This window comes from Nicotiana tomentosiformis, chromosome 11 (genome assembly GCF_000390325.3).
Source record: "Nicotiana tomentosiformis chromosome 11, ASM39032v3, whole genome shotgun sequence".
Classification (NCBI taxonomy): Eukaryota; Viridiplantae; Streptophyta; class Magnoliopsida; order Solanales; family Solanaceae; genus Nicotiana; species Nicotiana tomentosiformis.
The window spans coordinates 35,873,951-35,900,420 of NC_090822.1; the positions used below are offsets into that span (position 1 = coordinate 35,873,951).

General features: G+C 38.5%; 2 protein-coding genes across 3 annotated transcripts; one reads left to right on the plus strand and one right to left on the minus strand.

Moving 5' to 3' along the window:
• Positions 1–10,756: 10,756 nt before the first annotated feature.
• Positions 10,757–11,545, minus strand: LOC138901257 (uncharacterized). Its single transcript, XM_070189007.1, has one exon. The coding sequence runs from the start codon at positions 11,543–11,545 to the stop codon at positions 10,757–10,759; it is 789 nt and encodes a 262-aa protein (XP_070045108.1).
• A 2,125-nt stretch (positions 11,546–13,670) lies between these two features.
• Positions 13,671–24,147, plus strand: LOC104112017 (adagio protein 1). 2 transcript variants are annotated; one of them, XM_009621841.4, is made up of 3 exons: positions 13,671–14,165; positions 21,983–23,604; positions 23,839–24,147. In XM_009621841.4, exons 1-2 carry the CDS (start codon positions 13,888–13,890, stop codon positions 23,589–23,591), a joined length of 1,887 nt encoding a protein of 628 aa, XP_009620136.1. In that variant the 5' UTR covers positions 13,671–13,887; the 3' UTR covers positions 23,592–23,604; positions 23,839–24,147. The 2 variants fall into 2 exon arrangements, with proteins under 2 accessions (XP_009620136.1, XP_009620135.1); XM_009621840.4 differs by having other exon boundaries at positions 21,983–24,147.
• The last annotated feature ends 2,323 nt before the right edge of the window (positions 24,148–26,470 follow it).

The following is a 26,470-nucleotide window of genomic DNA, read 5'->3' on the forward strand; positions in this document are numbered from 1 at the left end:
AAATGCAAAATAAATACATTAATAAGATTCTCGAAATGTTATAAGATCAATATGCCTTCGGATAAATTTTATCAACTACGTATTTTTTCTGAGACCCATGAATAGATGATAGAATAATGGGACACATGGGGAATCAAGAACATAGGCATCTCTAGCATTTCTATGAATAGAGTTATTTATGAAAGTTGCGTATTTTGCTCGTTTCATTTGTATCATTTGGATCATGCCAAAAGGAAAGAAGGGATAGCCTTAGCATACCTTTGTCACCAATTTTCTACTTGTAGCCATTTTGTTGGGAAGGAATATGAGTTATCTCCTTAAAAATAGAGGAGGTACGATGTTGTAATTACTGCACTAGCCAATCATCATCTAGTTTACCAAATATAAATTGAAATATTGAAAGAGAAAGCTGCAATAGAGTCAGTGTTACAAGTGAAATCAGTTTTGACCCTAACTCCACCTCCATTTCCATGTCTCAACTTCCCACAAGTACATGGAGAAAACGAGAAAAAGAGCTTCATTTAAAACATCGTTCATGCTTCAAAATAATCCCAATTCAAAGCTTAATCAAAGAATTGTTTTGTGGAGTTCTACCATGAAGAAAAAGTTTTAAAAAATAATAATATACCAACTCCTTGTAATGGTAACTCTTTAAGACAATGTACAAGTATATTATCTGTTAAGTTCTCTATTTTCACTAACTAGAATTTCTTATGTTCACAAAATCAACAAAACAGAACCACGTAAGAAACAATCAAGTATAGGTGGCACAAGCTCAATACATAGTAAACAACTAAATCAGTGAGATGCATGACTACTTACACGTGGATTGATGCCTACACAATAATTATCTACTAAATTAATCTATTAATCTTCCACTAAAATTCAATGTTTAACCAATTATTCACATAACTAAGAATTATCTCAAATTTACTTAAAATACTACTCACTTTTAACACACTTTATATATCCTACTATCATGGTCATGTGGTACCTTGTATGGCACTAGTCCATAAATACAGGGTATTATAGATTGGACTGTATTTTATCTCAAAATATCAAACTTCGACGAAATTCGTTTCTTTTGATTCGTTTACCCTCTCACCTTCACGAATTTACTTATCACTTGTTTGAAATAGCGTAATACTTATAATCCCAAAATAATCTCATTCCCGAACTTACATCGATTAACTTACGATGAAACTTTATTGTACGAAAATGCGGGATGTAACATCTCATTTTTGAGCTTTTATCAATTTACTTATGGCGTACTTCTACGTACGAAAATGTAGGGTGTAGCATCATTCCCCCCCCTTTAAGAACATTCGTCCTCGAATGTTGACTGATGCACTTATCATTTTCATAACCTATGTCTTCCGAATACTTTAGTACTCTCCTTGCCATCTAGGAAACGGTTATGTGAATAAATACAAAGGCCAAGGCATTCCCCCCTTTAGGCCCCTTTCTCACACCACGCCTTGTGGTCGGAATCCTTCCAATCTCGTAACTGTTGCTACCTTCTATCATGTAGCATATACGACTCTGACCTTGTGAGTGCGCCTATGCGATTCTTCTCTCCTTTTTCCTCCAGTTTTTAGCCAATCTCTAGGCCTTACTTTGTAATTTTTTTTTTGAACATTCTATTATTCTTATCTAGCTAGCTATACTATTCTAGAGTGCATTAGTTGGGTGTCTCACAAGGAGATTTATTAGCACAATTTGCAATATCATTTGAAAATGTCAATTAACGCAAACAATCCATCCACCATTTTGGGTTACTCCAACCCCAGTCGGATCCTGATATCCCGTCCTTCTCTTAAACTATATCTGTTAGCTCCCATAGAGCATAACTGAGATGGGTGTGGCCAATTGTACATACATATGTTACTGTTGAAGGTAACCCAAAATGCTTATATTTCTCTGCCTGAATTATAAATATTGATGATCTTCATTAACCGGGCGCCTCGTACCCTTTTTCACCTTGCTTCTTTTACTTGTTGAAACTTGTATCTACCTTCTGAATCTCTCATTGCTTTTCACCATATGGGTAGATACTCTTGCCTTAAGGCTCCTTATCAAGAAGCTTACACGTCTTAGTACACACATGTTCTGCTGAAAACCTCACATTTATCCATTATAAGAATGACGAAATCGAGTTCCTCTGACTCAATTCTTCCACAGCTACATTCAACTTCTTACCAACTGTCTTTCTGGATGTAGGCATCGTCGTATTATGAATAATATAGAGTTTAGGAAATTGAGTTCTTACAACTGAGCTCTACCACACGATCTAGAGTAAGAAGAAAGAGTGACAGTCCTAAATGCCATGTAGCCTCCTGCTTATAAGTATGGTACACAACACACCCATAAACAACACTCTACTAGACACGACTTGTAGACTCCCTAGGATAGAACTGCTCTGATATCACTTTTGTCAAGACCCAAACCGATGGGCCGCGACGGGTACCCGGTACCTTACTCAACTGAGTACCAACATAACATATCTTTCGTATCATACTATCATAGATAAATGAGCTGGAGAGGTTGTCGTGATATAAGTAGAATAAACATGAGAGAATAATCGACATAGAATGACCCAACCTGATATAGAAATTTACATACGTGACATACGGGCCTATAAGGCCAACATGATCATTTGTAAACTCAAAACATAGGCCGTCAGGTCCATACAAGTATTTGTATACATGACATCTGTCTACAAGCCTCTAAGAGTACATAAGTATCATAAAGGTCACGACTGGGCTCCGCCATACCAATCAATACATGTCCTAATTATACTGACCCAATAAATAACTCCGAAGCAAATGGAGCGCACCAACACCTTCCGCTGAGCTGATAGCCTACTTTGAGGACTCTCAACTTGTCTATCGGGACTTGCGGGCATGCAACGCAGCATCTCCAGGCAAAAGGGACGTCATTACAAATAATGTACCGAGTATGTAAGGAATGAAAGTCAGTAAACAATATACATGAGAGAAACATGGAGTAAAAAACTCAACATGTAAGTCTGAATAACTTTATGAATCATTAATATTTATAATGCCATTCATATGCGTATAAATATCATACCATGCATAGGTATATGTGTACATAACATCATCAAGCCTCTGAGGGCATCCCATCATATCATCTCAGCTACTGTGGGCAAAATCATCAGCGTATACTAGTTGATCAGGTGGTGGTGCGTATATAACGCCGTAATCTTTTCCAATATCCCATATACATATAATATACGCATATATAGTTCCATCTTATCATGGGTCAATGTACATGTATAAATGAATGAAATGCATAAGAAATACGTTAATAAGATTTCTCGGAATGTTATAAGATCAATATGCCTTCGGATAAATTTTATCAACTACGTATTTTTTCTGAGACCCATGAATAGATAATAGAATAATAGGACACATGGGGAATCAAGAACATAGGCATCTCTAGCATTTCTATGAATAGAGTTATTTATGAAAGTTGCGTATTTTGCTCGTTTCGTTTGTATCATTTAGATCATGCCAAAAGGAAAGAAGGGATAGCCTTAACATACCTTTGATGCCATCTTTCTACTTGTATCCATTTTGTTGGGAAGGAATATGAGTTATCTCCTTAAAAATAGAGGAGGGACGATGTTGTAATTACTGCACAAGCCAATCATCATCTAGTTTATCAAATATAAATTGAAATATTGAAAGAGAAAGTTGCAATAGAGTTAGTGTTACAAGTGAAATCAGTTTTGACCCTAACTCCACCTCCATTTCCATGTCTCAACTTCCCACAAGTACATGGAGAAAACGAGAAAAAGAGCTTCATTTAAAACATCGTTCGTGCTTCAAAATAATCCCAATTCAAAGAATTGTTTTGTGGAGTTCAACCATGAAGAAAAAGTTTTAAAAAATAATAATATACTAACTCCTTGTAATGGTAACTCTTTAAGACAATGTACAAGTATATTATCTGTTAAGTTCTCTATTTTCACTAACTAGAATTTCTTATGTTCATAAAATCAACAAAACAGAACCACGTAAGAAACAATCAAGTATAGGTCGCACAAGCTCAATACATAGTAAACAACTAAATCAGTGAGTTGCATGACTACTTACACGTGGATTGATGCCCACACAATAATTATCTACTAATTAATCTATTAATCTTTCACTAAAATCCAATGTTTAACCAATTATCCACATAACTGAGAATTATCTCAAATTTACTTAAAATACTACTCACTTTTAACACACTTTATATATCCTACTATCATGGTCATATGGTACCTTGTATGGCACTAGTCCATAAATACTGGGTATTATAGCTTGAACTATATTTTATCTCATAATGTCAAACTTCAACGAAACTCGTTTCCTTCAATTCGCTTACCCTTTCACCTTTACGAATTTACTTATCACTTGTTTGAAATAGCGTAATACTTATAATCCCAAAATAATCTCATTCCCGAACTTACGTCGATTAACTCATGACGAAACTTTATTGTACGAAAATACGAGAATGTAACATCTCATTACCGAGCTTTCATCAATTTACTCATGGCGTACTTCCACGTACAAAAATATGGGGTGTAACAGCCGGTTCCTGTAATTGCTATGCTGCATGCTCCTTCCCTTTGCTACTGGAAACTGAGATTGCATTCATCTCCCTTATCGCCGGTTGGTCTCCTCTTATTTGTTTAATTCCCTCAGGAGTTGGGAACTTCAGCAATTGATGATATGTTAATGGTACGACCTTCATCTCGTGCAACCATGGTCTCTCCAGGATAATATGTAACATATATCGCCGTCCACTACCTCAAAAATGGTCGTCTTTATTACCCCATCATCATTTGTGGGCAGCAAGATCTCTCATCGGGTTGTCACGCTTGCCAGATTGAACCCGACGAAGCGTTTTGTGGACAGAATGATACTTCCTATCAGCTTGGCTTGTTCCAGCACTCTCCACTGGATAATATTGGCCGAACTTCCTAGGTCTACCAAAAAAATTTTAATTTTAAAATCTAAGATATTTAGAGAGATTAATAACGCATCGTTGTGTGGCAGTAGCAGTCAATCTGTGTCTTCCTCCGTGAAAGTAATGCCATCCTCAGCGACTTCCCGTAATCTCTTACTATGGGTTACCGATACCTTCGTCTATTTTGCCACCGAAAATGTCACGCTATTAATCTTGTTTCCCCCGAAAATCATGTTGATCATCAAACACGGAGGATCTTCTCCTGCTTTCGAAGGTTCTGTGTTATTGCGATTGCGTTCATAATTGCTTTTAGCCCAATCACTTAAACATTCTCTGAGATGGTCATTTTTTAGCAACGTCGCCATCGCCTCGAGCAAATGCCGGCAGTCCCTAGTCCGGTGACCGTTGGTCCCATGGTATTCACACCACAAATTAGGATCCCTCTGACTGGGATCGGATCTCATCGGCTTCGGGAACTGTACTTCCCTAATGTTCCTCATATCCAACACTAGCTCCACTACACTGACATTAAAGTTGTATTCGAAAAGCCTGGGGTATGAGAAGTCTCGGGAACCCGATATCTCATTGTCCTGCAGTGTTTTGTTATTCCGATCGCGATTAACTCTCTTTTCGGTTGCTAATCTATCCGCCGATCAAAAACCTCTATCACGCTCTTTGGCCCTTTCATATGGCAAAAATCGATCACTTAACTCCCGAAGCAACTAGGATTCTCCTTGTGCAATTCTAAATATGTCGGTTTTTCGAGCTTGTACCTTTTTGGCCCCGGCATGGGCCTTGATGAAAAAATCTGCGAGCATCTCGAATGAATCTATTGAGTACTCGGGCAACGACGAATACCATGTCAGGGCCCCCTTCGTGAGGGTCTCCATTAATTTCTTCAACAAGACTGACTCAATCTCGTGCGGAGCTAAATCGTTTCCCTTTACCACCATTGTATAGGTGGTGATGTGCTCCCAAGGATTTGAAGTCCCATCATATTTTGGCACGTCTAGCATTTTGAGCCGCTTCGGGATCAATTCTGATGTCACGCTTGGTTTGAACGCAACTGGGTATATTTCTTTGAATCTGGTCCTTTTAACACTGGTGGTGTATCCGGAATCTGATCCATTCGGGCGTTTATTTCCCTCATAAACCGCATGAGTTCATTTTTTATAGGGATCATTCTCGTTGTTGTTACCGGATCTGCTATCATTCCCCCCGGCCCCGTCGAAGCCAACTTCACCCCTCGGGGTGTTGTTGTCGACCCTCTACGTTTTTTGATTTGCGGGAGCACCGGGAGGAACTTGACCTCGTCTATTAGCATTGTTGGAAGCACCAGACATCGCCTGCTTTAACTCTGTCATGACCTGATCCTGTAGTGAAAGGTGGCCCATGATGGCTTTTTGTTGCTCTCTCTCAGGATCCTTACTGTTTCAATGACGTGCTCGTCTTCAGCATCAATAGGAGTTGACTCTCGAACATGTCGCGGATATTGCCCGCCGTGGATCGGCATGGCCTCATCCCCCTCGTTGCGGATATCGTTGACTAAATCTTTGTGCTGAGGATGGTTTCCTTGGGCCTCAACGTTGTGTGCGATGTTGATATCGTTATCTGCCATTTTCTATGATTTTTGATAAGAACACAAATAGAAAGAAAGTCAAATTTATCTAAATACTAGACATAAGGAAGCAGAGGATAAATGCGGGGAACAAAAGATTCTAGGAGGGATTATTTGTCTTCCTAGTATTCGACACAAGAAGGGGGTGTAGAAAAATCCTTTTTTCTTGTGTCGAAACGAAAGAGTAATGATTCTTGATCCTGTTTGTTAAAAATTCCTAGTCTTGGTTTCGATTTTTCCAGACATATCATAAATCCTTTACATATAATATACTAAGTAGTGGACAAACAAAACAAAAAAGAGAGGAAATTTTATTAATTAAATAAGACTTCTTCAATTAACTTATCTTATACAAAATTTGATGATGAAATATGAAAACAATAAAAAAGAAATAGAGTAATGTAATAGAGAGAGTAAGGTTCTACATTAGATTAGTATAGAAAGGATTTGCACGATATCTAATATATTATAGCAGCCAAGAAATTGAGTGATTCCTTCTTTCTTCCAACTTTGAAAGTACCGATAAATACTATCATAGAAAAAGAAGAGGTGGTCCGAATAGTGAATTTTTCAAAAACATGATCAGAAAAATGAGAAAAATGGAGTTTTTGAAAAGAAAAAGAAATCCATTTTATCATTTAGACGAAAAAAATATTATGATTCTTAAGAACTCAACGGGCCCTTCCCCTTCGAATCAAACAAACAAAGAAGGGAATCCCGTTGAGTTCTTACGCTTTCATGTTGACGACTCAATTCAATAAACAAATGAGTTAGTAATAGATGTAAGGATCAACTCAATTACACAACTCTCTAGGCCCCACGGTAGGCGCCAAACTATTTAACCGTAAAATAGTACAGTTGAATTTATACGTAATTTATAGACAAGTGAATCGATTTGATCCCAAAATAATAAATAAATTAAACAAGAATATAAGACTTAGCATTGAAATCGAGATAAGACAGTAGCAATCTTAATTCCAGGAGCAGAGCTTCCGGAGGCAGTAGTAATAGTGTTAATAACCAAGAAGATAAAATATTATTGAGCTCTTGAGCAAAGTATATTATCAGCTTGTCAGAAAATTCCTCCCCTTAAAATGGTTGTTGAGTTCTCTATTTATAGTGGTGCCTAGGGAACAAGGTCCTAGAATCAAGCCCTTCTTAAATGACAATTATGAGGGCCATTGAAGAATGTGTAATGGTAGGCAGTGAATGCCATATTCTTTGTAACAGACTGTGTACTTAATGCTATAATATATTCTCCATTAAATGCTACCGGGTGGCAAGCATTTATTTCGCCTTCATGAACACCACTCTATTCGGGAACAAACAAGATCATTGCTTTCTAACCCTGTTAACTTCTGTTTTCGGCTCCACGTGTCGCTTTATCATGCAAGTATTTAATATGAACATATTTTACCATATACAAACAGCTAATTAACGAATTAAAATTTTATAATTAACGGCTTAACAGTTTGGGGGCGGATTACTCAATTTCCTTATCAGATAAACCGTTAACCCGTTAAGAATTTTTATTTTTATACTTTTACCCCTTTATATATAAAGTAATTTTTGAAACCCTAAGGCCTAAAATCTAAATCCCTAATTTATCACATCTCAATAGAAATTGTGTTGTATTTTTTGCCTAGAAGATGGAGTGGATTCTGCATTCACTTCAAATTCAACTCAAACCCTTCTGGAACTGTGCATTAGGCAAGATCATCTAGGAGGTTAAACTTATTAATCAAGAAGGCAGGAAGATAATTCTAGATGAGGGCCATGAGCTTCCCAAATCAATCAAGTAGAATCATGTTAACGAGTTGATTATATGAGTTTGGCTTTGCAAGCTAAATCTGACATCCCCTCAGAGCTGGTTTAAGTGGAAAGAGAGATAGCAGAAACATATCAAGTATTTCCTCCCTTATTTGTTTTTTGATAGCTGGACTTGCTAGCTAAAAGGGAGAATACACAATAATGATATATGATATCTGTAGATAACTTGAGTTTAAATGTTGGTACCGATTCAAACTAATTTTCTGACATATTAGACTTTAATTACTAGCACTTACCAGGTTAGTTGAAATAATGCTTAGTTTCTTACGGTTGAGCTCGTTGCAATTTCCAACAAGAAATCAAAGGGTGGGGTAAAAAGAAATTGTCGTCTGTTTTTATAATCTAGCACATGATTTCTGTGGGAAAATGATATATTTTATAGTTCTCTGCTTCTCTTTGATTGTCTATTTGGTTTAGCCGATAAACAGCTCGATAACCGTTTGCTAATCCGATGCCAACCTCCCCGATGTCTTATTGGATGGCTAGCGGATTACTACATTTACAAACCGATAACTGATAAGCCGAACCGTTAAGTATAAATAATTGCCTGCTCCGCACGATAAGCACCCCTACATACAACTTTTCTACCGTAATTCTCTAACGAGTTAATAAAGATTAACCTTTTATAATAATTTTGACTATCGTTAATGTATTTAAAAAAACAAAAAATTATCTACTATACAATTGTAGTAATAGATTTGAATGTTCTATATTAAGATGTTCTTATTGTTGCGATTTGTTATTTATTTACTTTTTTTAATTTCCACAAAATGTTGCATACGCCACTGCTAGTTGGAACACACTATTTTTAAAAACTACAACAACAACAACATACCCAGTATTATCCCACGCCATGGGGTCTGGGGAGGGTAGTGTGTACGCAGATTTTACCCCTACCTTTGTGAAGGTAGAGAGATTGTTTCCAATAGACCATCGGCTAAGGAAAACATAAGCACCACATTAATTAAGAGATAGACAAGGAGGGACAATACCCAAAAACCATGTAAAAACATCATAAAAACAACATGATAATAAGATGATCAAAATGAAAGAAAACGACGGGTAGTCAAAGAAACCTACTACCAATAGAATACGAGAGTATGTACTAATACTGCCGGTATGAACAATCTAGACAACCTACCCTAATCTTCGACCTCCACACCTTCCTATCAAGGGTCATGTCCTCGGTCAGCTGAAGTTGCGCCATGTTTTGCCTAATCACCTCTCCCTACTTCTTTTTCGGCCTACCTCTACCTATCCGTAGGCCCTCCAATGTCAACCTCTCACACCTCCTCACTGGGGAATCTATGCTTCTCCTCCTCACATGTCTAAACCACCTAAGCCTCGCTTCCCACATTTTGTCCTCAACAGGGGCCACACCCACCTTGTCGCGAATAACCTCATTCCTAATCCTATATAACCTGGTGTGCCTGCACATCCATCTCAATATCCTCATCTCTGTTACCTTCATCTTTTGGACATGGGCGATCTTCACAGACCAACACTCAGCCCCATACAACATAGTCGGCCTGATCACCATTCTGTAGAACTTACCTTTAAGTTTGGATGGCACCTTCTTGTCATATAAAACACTAGAAGCGAGTCTCCATTTCATCCATTCTGCCCCAATATGAAGTGTGATATCTTCATCAATCTCCCCATCCCCCTGAATGATAGACCCAAGGTGGTTAAAACTCCCTCTCCTAGGAATGACTTGCGAGTCCAGCTTCACCTCCCCTTCCCCTCCCTGAGTCTCACCACTAAACTTACACTCTAAGTATTCTGTCTTGGTCCTGCTCAGCTTGAAACCTTTAGACTCCAGGGTCTTCCTCCACACCTCTAACCTGGTATTCACACTGCCTCGCGTCTCGTCAATCAATACAATATCATCTGCAAATAACATACACCACGGCACCTCCCCTTGGATGTGGCGCGTCAGAACGTCCATCGCCAGGGCAAACAAAAAAGGGTTGAGTGCCGACCCCTGGTGCAACCCAATCATGACCGAAAAATGGTCTGAGTCCCCTCCCACCATCCTCACTGGGGTCTTTTCTCCATCATACATGTCCCAAATCATCCTAATGTAGGCAACAAGTACACCTCTAGCCTCCAAACATCTCCACAAAACCTTCCTCGAGATATTATCGTACGCCTTTTCTAAGTCGATGAACACCATATGTTAGTCCCTCTTCCTATCCCTATACTGCTCCATCAAACTCCTAACAATGTGAATGGCCTCTGTAGTCAAGCACCTCGGCATAAACCCGAAGTGGTTCTCGGAAATAGACACACTCCTCCTCACCCTTAGCTTCACCACCCTTTCCAAGACTTTCATAGTATGGCTAAGCAGCTTGATACCCCGATAGTTATTGCAATTTCGGATATCACCCTTTTCTTGTATAAAGGAACCATTGTGCTCCACATCCACTTCTCGGGCATCTTATTCGTTCTAAAGATGGCATTAAATAACCTAGTGAGCCACTCTAAGCCCACCTTGCCCACACTTTTCCAAAACTCCACCGGGATTTCATCCAGCCCGATCGCTTTGCCCCTGCTTATCTTACGCATTTCCCCCTCAACCTCCTCAACTCTACTCTGCCTACAATACCCAAAGTCGCAACGGCTCCCGAAAAATTCCAAATCACCCAATACAATGTTCCTGTGCCCATCCTCGTTCAAGAGACTATAGAAGTAGGTCTGCCATCTCTGATGGATAAGCCCCCCATCCAACAAAACTCTACCTTCTTCGTCCTTGATGCACTTCACTTGATCCAAGTCACGAGCGTTCCTTTCTATCATCTTGGCTAACCTGAACAACCTCTTATCCCCACCTCGGCCCTCGAGTTCTTCATACAAACGATCAAAAGTTGTAGTCTTGGCCGCCGTAACTGCTAATTTCGCCTCCTTCTTAGCTAACTTATATTGCTCCTTATTCACCATTCTCTCCTCCTCGTCTACACTTTCTACTAGCTTTAGATATGTCGCTTTCTTGGTCTTCACTTTTCCTTGCACCTCTCTATTACACCACCAGTCTCCTCTGTGTCCACCAGAGTAACCTTTCGAGATCCCTAATACCTCTCTAGTGACTTCCCTAATGCACCGCGCAGTCGAGGTACACATAGCACTTGCATCCCCGCTACTCCTCCAAGCCCCCTAGTCATCAACTTAACTACCAACTCATGCGCTTTAGCTTCTGTCAAGGCTCCCCACTTGATCCTTGGTTGGCTATACACCGCCCTCTTCCTTCTCTTCCTCGTGATCTCAAGGTCCATGACCAGGAGCCTATGAAGGGTCGTGAGGTTCTCACTCGGGATGACTTTGCAATCCATTCAAAGACCTCTATCGGACTTCTTGCAAAGACGATAATAAATTTGAGTCATGGCCACCGAGCTCCGGAAGGTTACCAAGTATTCCACCTTCTTCGGGAAACTCGAGTTTGCTATCACCAAATCAAACGCTTTAGCAAAGTCTAACAGAGAAGTTCCTCCTCTGTTCCTATCTCCAAAACCGAAACCACCATGCACATCATCATACCCCCAAGACGTCGCTCCAATATGGCCGTTGAAATCTCCTCTTATGAAAAGATCCTCAGTATGCGGGATACCACACACTATCTCATCCAAATCCTCCCATAAACGCCTTTTGAATTCCTCGTCCAAGACTGCTTAAGGTGCGTACGCACTGATTATGTTTGAAATAAATCCTCCAACAACTATCTTAATAGTCATCAGCCTGTCGTTCACCCTCCTAACCTCCACCACTAGATCACAGAGGTCCTCATCAACTAAGATACCTACCCAGTTCTTGCCCCTCGCCCTCCCAGAATACCATAGTTTGAACTTACCCACATCCCGCGCCTTGTCTCCTACCCATCTAGTCTCTTGTATACAAACTATATTAATTTTCCTTTTTTCGAGAATTCTCGCTAACTCTATAGACTTTCCAGTCAAAGTTCCTATGTTCCAAGACCTCATTCTCAATCTGGAAGCTCCCTTAGCCCTCTTACCTCCTTACCCCCTCCCCTGCCAGGACACCCCCGAGGACAAGACCTTACCCTACCATCGTTCACCAAAACCATTATAATCTAAGAGACATTACGCAAACACTACCCCGAAAACAAGCGACAAAAATAAAATGAATAATCTAAATATAATCTCCAACTAATATTGACAAAAAACAACTAGATGTCACAGATAAAATGGGCAAAGCTACTATGGGATATACTAAATAAAGATTCAAAAGACAACTATAAACAGGTAGAGAGCAATATAAAACACGTAGGCAAAGCTATCACTAGTGCAACTAATTTGACACTGCTAGGGCCAACACTTAAGTAAAGATTCAAGAACAAAAATGGAAGAGACAATTAATCTATAATATCAAAGTATCAAAATAACAGGACAAGATGATACAATTTAGCTAGAATATCAAAATCAAAATACCAGGACAAGAGAGGAGCGATAGGATGACAGCCCCTGAAGTTGACGAAATTTGACCGGCGAGGATGGGTCGCGATGAACTGGCTGGAAGGGACAATCCAAGACACCTGGAGCGGTCGTTCTTGAGCTTCGATCACTGAGAGGAGACGCACACGCCGTAAAACCACCTGGCAAGAATCTCATGTGTCGGCGCGTGACGGGATCTACGCCTGGTCTTGACGGACTCAGCCGGTGTTTCCCCACACAAACGCAGGAGGCGAGGGGGGAGAGAAATAGAAAGGGGAGAAGCACCGAGATTCAAGGTTTCCGGGGCTGAACTCCGGCCAGTTGCGGTGGAGAAAGAAAAGAGAGAAAGACGGGAAGGAGGGGAAAAGAGAGAGAGAGAAAGAGGAAGAAAAGAGGAAGACGGGAGGAGAGATTAAGGATGGGTACCTTACCTTGGGTTGCCGGCGGTGGTGCGGGGCGGCTGTGTTAATGGCAGAGAGAGGGGGTGGGTAATGAAATTTAATTTTTAATTATTCAATTATTACATTTTACTTTATAAATATTTTATGTGTATATATATATAGGCACAAATTAAATTTTAAAGTAATAATGGGAGGTAGAATAGGACGAAGGGCGTATTCGGTAAGCTAAGATAACACAAAAATCCCAAAAACCATGGAATACCCAAAGATCTTTTGTTTTTCCACCCCTACACACACCCACACAACCACACCAGCCGATATCATCCAAAAGCGGTGAATACACGCCTTGCACATGCTTCCTTCTCAATAAACCCTCTCTGTGTGGATCGCTCTGTTTTCCTAATTTCTTTCCCTTTAAAAATTTCACACAATTTCGCCAACCACTCATTTTATTTCCTTGCCCATAGCTCAAGCAAAAACCCTAAAACGTAATCGAACCGTAATTCTCCTTTCAAAATTGGTGTTTTTTCTAAAAAGCAGCATTTGCATTCGAATTCGAGTTCAAATTCAAAATCCGACCATGGGGTAAAGAAGAAAAAGAAGATATATAGGCGCGATGGAGTGGGACAGTAACTCGGATTTGAGCGGAGAAGATGATGATGTGATTGAGGAAGAGGTCGAGGACGATTTAGATGAGGATGGGGAGAAGCTAGGGTTTATGTTGAGTGGTGGCGGTGCGGCCTTGCCTTTCCCTATTGACTCGCTTCTGCAACCGGCGCCCTGTGGTTTTGTTGTGACCGATGCTTTAGAGCCCGACCATCCGATTATATATGTCAATTCTGTCTTTGAGATGGTCACTGGTTACCGTGCTGAAGAAGTCCTTGGCCGCAACTGGTAATTTTTTTGTTTTTCTACTTTGTGTACTTTTAAGTATAATTATCTATAGCTTCATAGTTTGTTGTATATTTGTTTTTTTCTCTTTGATTTTCAGAATTTTGTTTGTTAAAACTTCATTTTAATCAAGCTTATAGGGAATTATAGCTACTAAAACCTACTGATACCAGATTAAGTTAGGATATACATTTTTTTTATTGACGGTGGTGACCATGCCTACCTCCCCACCAGCACAGCCCACCAAGGCCTAGGCAAATGGTTATTTGACTGCTTGGGATCTGAACTTGAGACTTCATGGTTCTTATCCCACTTCATTGACCCTTGGGAGCTAGTTACAATATGCATATTGTAGCGTGCATCAGTGACTTTTATGGTTTGGTGCCCATTGTAGTTAGTTTTTGTTAATGCATAATATAAATTTAGCGTCTTAGACTAAATGTTTAGCTGCAAATTTTCAACTTAATCTATTATATGTGCAGTTAAATTTCAAGCGATTGAATTAAAGCATGACAAATGTATCAAGTTATGGGAATGATAATTTAGGTTGTGTTTGTTTCGGCAAGGATTGATAAACCAGTTGAGTCAGATGTAGTTAATTTCTACTGCTTGATTCTAAAGCGGAGAAAGATTAGGTCATTAGGAGAACGCTATGCAAATTATTATGCTTTTTTTTTCTTCAGTAGATAAGTAAAGTCTACTTGTATGCTTAAAAGAGAGAACTATAGGTTCCATGGCGTTTACCAGCTATTACTGTGCGGACTGACTTAACTTTTAGTTAACCTTTTTTTTTTGGTTTATACCTTTGTTACAACGAATCGACCGGTTTGGGGGGGGGGGGAGGTTGTGATGTAGGTAGGAACCCAGATTTGTTATTATGTCGTCCTTTTTTTATATTGGAATTTGGAAAGTAAAATCTAGTACAAAGGTGTACTAGGTGTTTTTTGATGAACTAAGTATTTTCATAGAAAGGTGTACTAGGTGTTCTATCTTGAAGCAATAGCCGCTTACATCTTTTGACTTATAGTCCGTTTGGCCAAACTGCAAAAATAAGCTTATTTTGAGAAGTGCTTTTTCTCAAAAGTACTTTTGCTGAGAAGCAGTTTGTATTTGGCTAATTAATTTGAAAAGCATTTCTGAGCAGCAATTAGTGTTTGACCAAGCTTTTAAAAACTGCTTCGAAGTGTATTTATTTCAAAAGTACTTTTCAAAAAAAGTGCTTTTGGAGAGAAGTTACTTTTTTTCTGCTTCTCCTAAAAAGCACTTTTTTTTCTTCCAAAGCTTGGTCAAACACTTCAACTTTGAAAAAAAAAATACTTAAAAAAAAAGTGCTTCTAGAATTGGAGAAGCTTGGCCAAACAGGCATTAGAGAAATGATGGGACTAGTGAAGACCTGGTATTGTCACATTTGGGAATTCAAGGGAAAATGCAACAGAAGAAAATGGAACACCAATGCTGATCAATGGCAAAGGGAAATTGAAAAATACCTTTACCTTTGTGGGAGTGTTTCAATGCCTGATTCCATTGTGGAGTGTTTCAATGTCTGATTCCATTCTTTGTATTTCCATATCCTGAAGAATCATAGGCTTGTGATGGTCCTTAAAAAGGTCTCTACAAGGCAAGTGAACCTTGAGGCACAATTCATAGTTGGATCATATCCTTAGACATTTATTTCAGGTGCTGGGCAGCTCTAAAAGTTCAGGACTTTAACAATTGTAAGTCAGAGTAATCAAAAGCGAAAAGCATAAAGAAGTGCCAATGGTGCTGAAGCTTTAAGCGCAAAGTGCAACTAAAACTTGGGCTTTAGCGAAGAAAAACATCAATGAAGAAAAATAAAAAAATAGAAATTTAAGGCAAGAAAATGCAGCTATAGACACAAATAATAATTATTTGGATAAAAGAATGAAGAAACTATAATTAAGTTGTTCCTCTAAGTCGTTAAGCACTTATGTTGTCATTTAACAGAAGTAACATCAAATTGAAATTTATACTTTAATATGGGAGACTGTCTTTTGAAATAATGATTAAATTTAGGCCCAACGGCAACTTCCAAATCTCCAACATTGAGCTTATGGTAGAAGTACATTTTGGCCTAAATCTTGATAAATTTTAGTTGTTCTAATGGCAATTACACACTTGAAGATGTGCTTATTCATCAAAAGCATAACTCCTCTAGATGGTCTGTATATATCTTGTGGCAATTAGCAAAAATATTGATCACCACATAAAATGCAAAAAATGGAGCTATCCTCTCATTTTTGGATTTTATTACATGTTTGCAGCCTAAGTATTTGTCTTCATGTTGTGACTGCAGAAAAGGGAAACCTATAATATTCTTGATTTACAACATTCTAAAATCAGTTCATATACGAATCCTAGAAGGAAATGTCATTTTGGGGGATTAAATGACTTAGAAGTTGGTTTATCCTTGAAAACATTAACCAAGCAAATTTCCCACCACCATGCCTCGGCCCCACCCCCAAAGAAACAGAGAAAAATAATGATTCCCCTTGTTAATGCTATTTTTTCCGTATCTAGGATAGGGCAATCATTTTTTTCTAAATTGTAGTTCTGGCTGCTAAAGTTGCTGGTTTGTAACTTATCTTTGGTTAAAGTTCATCCTAGGCAGAGTGGAGATTGGATGAAGTGCTTGTGTATTTTCTAGGTGCTGCTTAGACCTCAAAATTTCTTTAATATTGCGGATAAAGTTTTTGAGTCCTGTCTAGATCTAGTGGATGGTTGAGAACCCAAATGGAAAAATTGAGGGGCAATGCATAACTTCTGATGTTTTTTTGAGCACAAGGGAAGTTCTTCTATGTTTTCAACTCATAGCAAAATTTAGTGCCAACCGTGTTTGTTTTGATTTTGCATTAACCCTTTTCTTTTGGAAACAAAAAAAAGGGCAGCCTGGTGCACAAGGCATCCTGCATTCACGCAGGGTCGCAACCCAAGGGTGTGATGTAGACATCCTACCCTAATGCAATTTAACAAGTACTATGACATGTTTAAGACCACAAGTTTCAAAAGAATTTGAGCCACACAAATGTTACAGTTTGTTTATTATCTCAACCTCCAACGGTCTTTATTTCTTTGTTAAACTATATGCCAAGTCAAATAGATTCACATAAACGGAGGGAATATCTCAATAGGGTGTATGATTGGATCGTGGGAATTAGTGTTGGAGTGTAACCTGGCGATGGATTGAACTAAATTCAGTGGCAGTAATCTGCGCAGGTTTAGTGGCAACATTACATTTGATTTGGAAGTTCTTAAAGTTCATCTCCTTCACCAAGGTTGCACTTATTAAATTGTCACAATCAGTTCCATCAGCTACCAAAGCGCACACTCTTCACCAAATCCTACACCTAGTGTAGAAATATTGTGTCTTTGTGTCAATTCTTCTTCTTCACCCTAAGACTCTTCTAATCATCAACCCTTCATTTACGTCCTTATCTTTCTCAATTCCTTTTTCAACCAAGCAGCCATATGCAACATTAACATCGCCTTAGATTACCTACACTTGGTTCCTTAATTTTTTTTTGATAAGGTAAATAATGAGAAAACCCCGTATACAAGTCGTATACCAAAAAGTAAAGAACCTACACCAAAATATGGCTTTCTACAAAAGAAAATCACCTTTGATTATTTACTCTTGGTCCTTAATTTCTCTTGGTTCCTTAATACCTCCTTTACAAAAGAATCATCTTTTTCCAATGGAGTTACATCAACACATAAGTCAATCTCATCCTCAAGTAAATACAACTTCACAAGTGGAATCACATGTAAATATTCCCAATGAGTCAATACCACATTTATCATGATTAGAATCCACACCTTTAAATGAACTACTCACACATAAGGAAGCTTCATTCTCCAATTAATTACAGGGCACACTTTGAAAAGCATTGTCACAAGAAAAAATATTTAGTGTAGCCAAGTTACCTTGATCTTTCCCTATGAGCTTTATATTTACCTTCGTCACATTAGAAGCTTGGGATGGGGTACTTTTGTTGTAGCATAAGTTTCTTTGTAGTTGCCAAGGATGCCTCTAGAATCATTTGAAGAACCTTTCACATCAATCTTCAATGACTTGTCTTCAACTCGTGATTTGGGAGACTTACCACGGCTAAGCATTTGTTTCAAGAAATTTTCCCTTTGATTCTTTTATCACATGTTTCTTGGGCCATTCCATCTTCTCATTTGTGCTCTTACTATATTCAAGCTATTCCTTAAATGTACGTTCTTTACCCTCCTCAATGTTTACTCATTGATGTTACTTCTTCCTTGCTCCTCAAGTGTAACTCATGAGAATAACATTCTTAATTAGAGTCATCTCATGATCTATTTGAATCCTCACTATTATATCCCCACCTTTCAACTCCATGGCCATCCACACAAATAGGTATCGTCCTTTATAATCATTGTGGAGTATACTTTCTTGCTTATTGCTTTACTCCTCCCAACTCCATAAAAACACGTACCTCCTAACTTCCTTGAATCTGTAAAAGACGTGCGTTAAAACAAATAAAATTGGTTAGCATCAAGAAGGACTTCACAAGTTAGTCACTTACATGTATTACCCAAGTATTTGCACTCAAGATCATATTATTTACTCTCTTAAACTCACCGCTCTTGCTTGATACCAATTGACGATGGAAAATAATCTCACGGTGTTTCAAGCAAATTGATGGAGAACCTAACAACCCTCAAGAATGCCTTTGAAAATGAAGAACATAAAGATAAATGATAGGTAGGATAAGACCAATTAGATTAGAAATGACACTATCAAGTAATTGGAGACTTGATTCCTTGTAATCACAATCTAATGACCTAATCCAAATTTGGGGAAGAAAGAATGGAGGAACCAAGCTAATGAAGCAATTAGCTAACCACATGCAAAGTAACTTGAAACCCACTAATTAGCATTCAGATACAAGGTTTAATCCGAAGGAGGAAGAAAAGTAAACTCATACATTGAAAACTTGCTAGAAGAATCTGAGTTGAGGTTCAATTGAAGATATAAAGGTGAATTCCACAAAAGGGTTCTCTCATAAGAGAATTCGTCATCAAAACATCATAAATTAAACCCTAACCTGAAAGACTTACTCTTTCTATGGCAAGGTAATGGGCCAAGCCCAAATATAAAGTAGATCCTAAATAATTTCGTAGACTGTGTGACCCAAGAAGGGTGGCCATGTGACACAAGTGATTTGGTCATTATAATAATAATTTCAGAAGTTCAAGAGCTAGTGAACTTATTCAATGTCTTGGTCAAATGTGTCAAACCCTTTCCAACCTTCAGTCAAACTTGGTCAACTCGTCGTTGAGTCCTCTGGTGTTCTTAAATGGTGTAAACCATGACCATGTTGTTGTCAGGGAGAGAGAGCAAGGTTGATGGACACTTTTGAAAGATATAACAGGTTAGTTGATATCTTTGCCTTGAGCTTGGTTCAAATGGCGTTGGGGCCTTCTGTTAATGTTGAGCTAAGTTGAGCCTGAGACAAGTTGGGCTAGGGTAGCTAACTATTCACTAAGACTAAGCCCTTGTTGAAACTGCAGCTGTGTCAGTAGTGATCTTGATCAATCGTTCAAAGGATAGTTTTTACATCCTCACATTCCTAAAATTTTCTTATGCGATTTCTCTTGGGGTGCCGGAGTGAACTGAAATAAGTTCAAATTTCTCCTGTTTGATTGTTTCCAAAAGCAAATAAATGGTTCTTAACAGTTGATGAACTTTTTCCTTCTGAATTATAACCTCCTAACTGGTTTGACATATATTGGAAATATTCCTATGGGTGTCAAATGAAACAAGGACTGGTCTTCACCTGATATTAAAAGATAATATGGGTCTAGTTGACTTAGCCATCGATTTGTTACATGAGAATAGTGATCCATAAAACCAATCAAAAAGGTACTGATCTATAAAGCTTATCTAGAAAAGAACACTAACCCATAACTTGCGTGTTTTGCTAAAGTTTTAGTTGTTGCAGAAAATAGATGTATAAGACTGGTGGTGTTTACGTTACTAATCTTTAGGTTTCAGTGTTACATTATGACATGTTTTCTATTTTCCCATTTTCTTGGTCACTTCGATTTTCCTCTTTTAAGGGTGGGTAGACACGGTAGTATTTAGGATGAGAGGAATGAGGACATATTCACACTAATCTTACAAAAATAGGATTAAGTACGTTAATGTTGGGAACTATGAAATGGTATGTGGATGAGTGCTGAGGCAGGGTCAGTGAGGATCTAGAAAGTGTGAAGAAGTTTTTTGTTTGGAACTGCCTTTATATTTAAAATCTTCTTCTATTCCCAGTTTGCCACAGATTATCCTGTTGAAAACCAACTCTGTTGCATCTTGCTTCATCTATTTTCTTAAGAACCTGAATCAGGTAAAGCTTAATTATCTTTATGGTTATCATTCCCCAAACTGATTTTCTGCTACGAAGACGTGGGCTTTCTTGTGTGCAACAACAACTTCACTTTCTTGTGTATTTGGATGATAATTGTCTTTTCTTTTTCTGCAATAATACAATTAACTGCAGCCCTCCAAATGCCAGCAGCACATAAAATAAAAGAAAAAGAAAATAAAGGAAGTTGTCATAAAGAAAACAGGGAAAAGGAACATCTTTTAGTAAATGAAAGAAGAGAAAAGTGTTGGGGAAGAGGTATGTGTTGGAAATCAAAAGGGTTGTAGGATTCTGAGTCACTTGCTTAGTGCTATCAGTGTACATTATAAGCAGCTGTTAACGTCATGATTCAGATGTCCACGTGGAATGCCGAATGCAGCTATACAGTGAATCGTCTTAAATTCTGACTGATTATTTCTACTTTTCTCAGTAAATGTGGTGTCTCTTCATAGTTGTGAAAGGACTGAGGGTACGTTTGGTTACAAGTATTAGGCAAATAATCCATGTATATAAATCTGTATTGGATTTATACTACGTTTGGTTACCACTTCAATTTTGGTATAGCTAATACCTATATATTTTTTGTTGATGAACTATCTGTGATTTAACTGTACGATAATTTAGTGAGAAATGCAAGAAGTACAAGAATATGCAGTTGGGATTTTATCTATTCACCATAAAGATACAAATAGAACAATTTAGAACACGGAGACCACCTGTTGTTGCATAACTAAATACAGCTACTTTCTGGATCGCTTCCATTTCATCCTAATGGAGAGGAGGGGGCATGGCAACGGGTAGTGGAGAAAGAAGTGAAATAGGGTTTCCATTGTCTACTATTCTGTCGCAATTTTAAAAACTTGAATCTGGATTTTCAATCTAATTTGGGGCAGTAGATGAATTCTCAAAGGTGAGAAGCTTAGAAGAAACATAGGGGTAGAAATGGAAGGCAAAAGAATTTGGCGAAGAAGAAAGCCATGATTCTCGAACCTTAACTCTTCTTTTCGTTTTTTCCCAAAATGGGCTGGCGGAGAATTCTCTGGTCGTGACCAAGGACATTGTTAATATAAATATAGCGGGGTGTTGATTATTCTTTAATCCAATTAAATGAAATAGAAAAGCCCTACACAAGTTCAAGGGTATAATTGTAAACAAAAGTTTATACATTTTTAGACCAAATACAAGTCCAAGTTATACATTGTATTTCTGAGTTTTAATACAACGAACCAAACGCTCGATGAAAAATAATCTCTGCATTACAATACCAACATAACTAATCCATATATTTCAATCCCTTTATAACTTCTTACTAAAGCAAATGACCCGAGTGTTTATTTTGTGCCTGCTTTATCTTTTATAACCCCTGTTCACATAACACTCATTCTTACGCTATTTTTTTCTTCTGGGCAGTCGCTTCTTGCAATGTAGAGGCCCGTACGCCAAACGAAGGCATCCTCTTGTGGACTCAACTGTAGTAGCAGAAATTAGAAGATGCATTGACCAAGGGATTGAATTTCAAGGTGAATTGTTAAACTTTAGAAAAGATGGATCTCCTTTGATGAATAGACTGCGTATGACCCCTATATATGGGGATGATGAAGCGATAACTCACATTATTGGTATTCAGTTCTTCAAGGAAGTAAATATTGACTTGGGTCCACTTCCAGGATCCTTGGTAAAGGAGCCTACAAAACTACTGGATAAGTACCGTTCTAGCCTTTCTTCTAGTGGACCAGTCTCAGAAGGAAACCGCACTATCAGTCGTGGGTTTTGTGGTATATTGCAGTTGAGTGATGAAGTCCTAGCCCTCAAGATTCTTTCACGGTTAACCCCGAGAGATATTGCGTCTGTTGGTTCTGTTTCTAGAAGACTTTATGAGCTCACAAAAAATGAAGATCTTTGGCGAATGGTCTGTCAAAATGCATGGGGTAGTGAAACAACTCGTGTGTTAGAGACGGTGCCGGGAGCTAAAAGATTGGGTTGGGGTAGATTGGCTAGAGAATTAACTACTCTAGAAGCGGCAGCATGGAGGAAGCTAACTGTTGGAGGTGCTGTTGAACCTTCACGTTGCAACTTCAGTGCATGTGCAGTAGGGAACCGTGTTGTACTCTTTGGTGGAGAGGGGGTCAACATGCAACCAATGAATGATACTTTTGTATTGGACTTGAATTCCAGCAATCCAGAGTGGAAATATGTCAAAGTCAGCTCTCCTCCTCCTGGACGTTGGGGGCACACACTCTCTTGTGTGAATGGATCTCATCTTGTTGTGTTTGGAGGCTGTGGAAGGCAGGGCCTCCTGAATGATGTCTTTGTGCTGGATTTGGATGCCAAACAACCAACTTGGCGTGAAATCTCTAGTTTGGCGCCTCCGCTTCCAAGATCTTGGCACAGCTCCTGTACCTTGGATGGTACCAAGTTGATAGTCTCTGGTGGTTGTGCAGATTCTGGTGTGCTTCTAAGTGATACTTTCCTGCTTGATCTGTCTATAGAGAAGCCTGTGTGGCGTGAGATACCGGTGACGTGGACTCCACCTTCTCGTTTGGGCCACACGCTGTCTGTTTATGGAGGCAGGAAAATACTTATGTTTGGGGGTCTTGCCAAGAGCGGTCCTCTGCGTTTTCGATCAAGTGATGTATTTACCATGGATCTCAGCGAGGAAGAACCATGCTGGAGATGTGTTACAGGAAGTGGAATGCCTGGTGCCGGAAATCCTGGAGGCGTTGCTCCTCCACCAAGGCTTGATCACGTGGCAGTAAGTCTCCCTGGTGGCAGAATTCTGGTCTTTGGTGGGTCCGTTGCTGGTCTTCACTCAGCATCTCAGCTCTACATTTTGGATCCAACAGAAGAGAAGCCTACATGGAGGATATTGAATGTACCTGGTCGGCCTCCAAGATTTGCTTGGGGACATAGCACATGTATTGTTGGAGGAACTAGAGCAATAGTCCTCGGAGGTCAAACTGGTGAAGAATGGATGCTCAGTGAGCTTCATGAACTATCCTTAGCGAGCTCTGCCATATGAATAAAAAGGAAAGGTAATAATCAAGAGAAGGTGTTGTGCTGAATTCACAATGAAAATTTTGCCTAAAGAATAAAGGGAGTCCCGAGCAAACTATTGCAGTGCAGTTTACACATTGCACCAAATGCACAAATGATTAGCAAGTACCCTTGAATTAGTGGCTGTCTTGTTTATTCTTGTGTGGCTCATAGGCCATGTTGATCAGATGGTTCTGTTGAGCTGATGGTCTTAATTGAGCTTAATTTTGCAGGTTTGCGTGCAATGATTTCGCTTGATGCACTTGAATTATTCACCCTTTGAAAGCTAGCTGTAGCTTGATAGATCAGTAGGTTATTCTGTATTCTTAGGTTAGTTTGTATTGTGTATTGGATGTGTGTGTTGTTCAACTTCTGTAATTTGAATCCCTTTGGGCAAACATGGAAAAAAAGAAAAAGTAAAGGGAAAAAAGGTAAAGATTTGTAGAACCAGATGCATGGGGGTTTGTATTAGATTTATAATTACCCTTTGCTATGTTTAATAACAGTTCATGCAATGACATGTTTGTTGACTGTTTTAAGCATTTCCAGACTCGAACAGCTTAATTAACCAGCAAGCAAATTGTTTTGAAAAGTCTCTTCCTTGAGAGGATTTTTCAGTTCTTGCCCTCTCTCAGTTGTGCGAATGCATATAGGTGGTGTCAGTTGAATGTATTCTTATTATGTAATGTACCAAATTTCTGTGAAAATCTAGAATTTTTCTTAATTTCTTTGAATGAGGTGCAACTGTTTTGCAGTCGTATGTTATGTAAGGTTTTACTTGTAATAGTTTTACTCAGGTATAATTCTTCTGCTGTGTCTCAGCCTTGTTTATGTTTACAGTTTTCATTATTGTAGCTCGTGTAGTATCATAATGGGTTTTTACTTGTAATAGCTTTATATGGTGATTGAGAATAGAATTATATACACGAACTTCTTCTGCGTTTTGTTGGGGAACAAATGGGGGAATACATGTTTATTTTTGTCGGGTTTTCCTGAAGCAGATAGAAAAGTTTCTCTGGGTTGCTTGCATCGTTGTCATTGCCAATTGATTACTTTGATAAACTCAGATTATTTACCCGAGTCATCCATGCTATCGTATAGTAACGCACCAAATGAGAATTCTTAATTTTGTTTTCAAACAGAATGAAGCGTCTTTCACTAAGCTAATAGTAATTCCATGCCAAAATTTTTATAACAACCCGCTACAAACCAAACCATGGCCTCTTACTCGCTATCAAATTTAGTACTACGGATAATCCCATAAGACGTTAAAAATGTACAATGGTATTTTTTGGCAATACAAGTGTGTGCGCGTATATATATACACACACACAAGTGTTGCGGTGTGGGAAGGGGATCTTATATATCTAGAAAGGAGTTTTGATATTTTTTAATGAACTTTTAACTATTACTATTTCTATTGTGGGGATGTGTATAAGAAATAACATAGAATATGTACGGACTAGTCATATCAAAAAGACAAAAGAAAATTTAGCTTAAATGAAATAATGTACATTCAAAGAAATATATTAAAAAGCAAGGTCGAAATATATTAAAAGGCAATGTCGAAATATATTAAAAAGCAAGGTCTATCGCAAGAGGACAGATAACGAGATTCACGATTGGGATTCATTCTTTTCAAACATATACTTTGTTGCTTCTGTGAGTAACCGGCTTGTGGATTAAACACGCTCCTTATGAATAACATCACACCAGTAAATTCGTCTCATATAAGGGACAAGAATGGATGGTCAGCAACAAAGTTTATTTCCTCCTCAATCCTGTAGGAGAGAATAAGCAGTCCAGCAGTAATCAATGCAGGTTCAGTTCCTTTTTCATTTACCTCAAGATGAGCCTTATCGTCTTGTCCACTTTTTCATCACGAGGAATAACCTCTTTCATGAGACCATTTGTCTTCTTTTTAGTCCACTCATTGAATTGATTGCCAGTATCATCAGCCTTGTTTTGAATATCTACAGAACATGATGCAACATTGTAAAAAGAGAGATGGCAGCGTTACGGAATTGACAATATGAGAATAAAGGGAATTGAGGACATAAATGGACTTGGACTTGAGGAAACCTAGCATTACTTTGGTGATTTCAGACATGGAGAGTAATGTTCTATTGATATCACTAGCCTTTTAGGCTAAATAATCAGACATCTTCATTTCACCAATTCATCATAAACTGTAGACAAAGCCAGATAGATTATCTAATGGTAGATGTCCATAACTCCTCAAGAGTGTTCCATTACACTTCTCAATTATGTCCAAAACTTCCACTACTCATTCCTATTATGGTTATGACTCTGTATACCTCAAAATTTGGGTAATAATTAAATTTGTACGTGGTTTAAAGGATATGTGGTTCAATTCAACACAAATAATTAAGAGTAACAGATAAATGAATTAAAGATGAAATAAACGATCAAACCAATCGCAATGTTAAGATCGGGACTGATCTTAGATTGAATAATGAGCTCGCCCTCGATTGGATCCTCGGTTCAAGTCCAGTCACGAATAAAGGACAGAACAAGTGAATAATGTCTTTAACAGTAGCTAGAAGACAAAAGTAAACCTTTATTGCTTTGAATTGCATGTTACAATGTGTCAGACTAAAGAAAATTTTTTCCTTTATATAGTAGGAGAGTTTCAATCCTAATATAAGTCTAAAAAAGGTAAAAATCTTCTTTTCCCGGTAATTGTTGATCCATAATCGATATCGAGCGAGTTTCGCGCCGTGATACTCGGTTGAGGGCGAGCATTACAACCCTCTATCCGTCATGCATAACCGTTCATCGTGTCTCCCGAGGTCTAGAACTTATACTTGGCCCGGGGCGCATCACTTTACCATGTTCGGTGTC

Bases quoted from the DNA above. Each gene is read 5' to 3' on its own strand.
- LOC138901257 (XM_070189007.1), bottom strand. From the start codon at position 11,545: ATGTGTACCTCGACTGCGCGGTGCATTAGGGAAGTCACTAGAGAGGTA.
- LOC104112017 (XM_009621840.4), top strand. From the start codon at position 13,888: ATGGAGTGGGACAGTAACTCGGATTTGAGCGGAGAAGATGATGATGTG. The intron at 14,166-21,982 runs GTAATTTTTTTG...TCTTCTGGGCAG, and splicing joins GAAGTCCTTGGCCGCAACTG to TCGCTTCTTGCAATGTAGAG.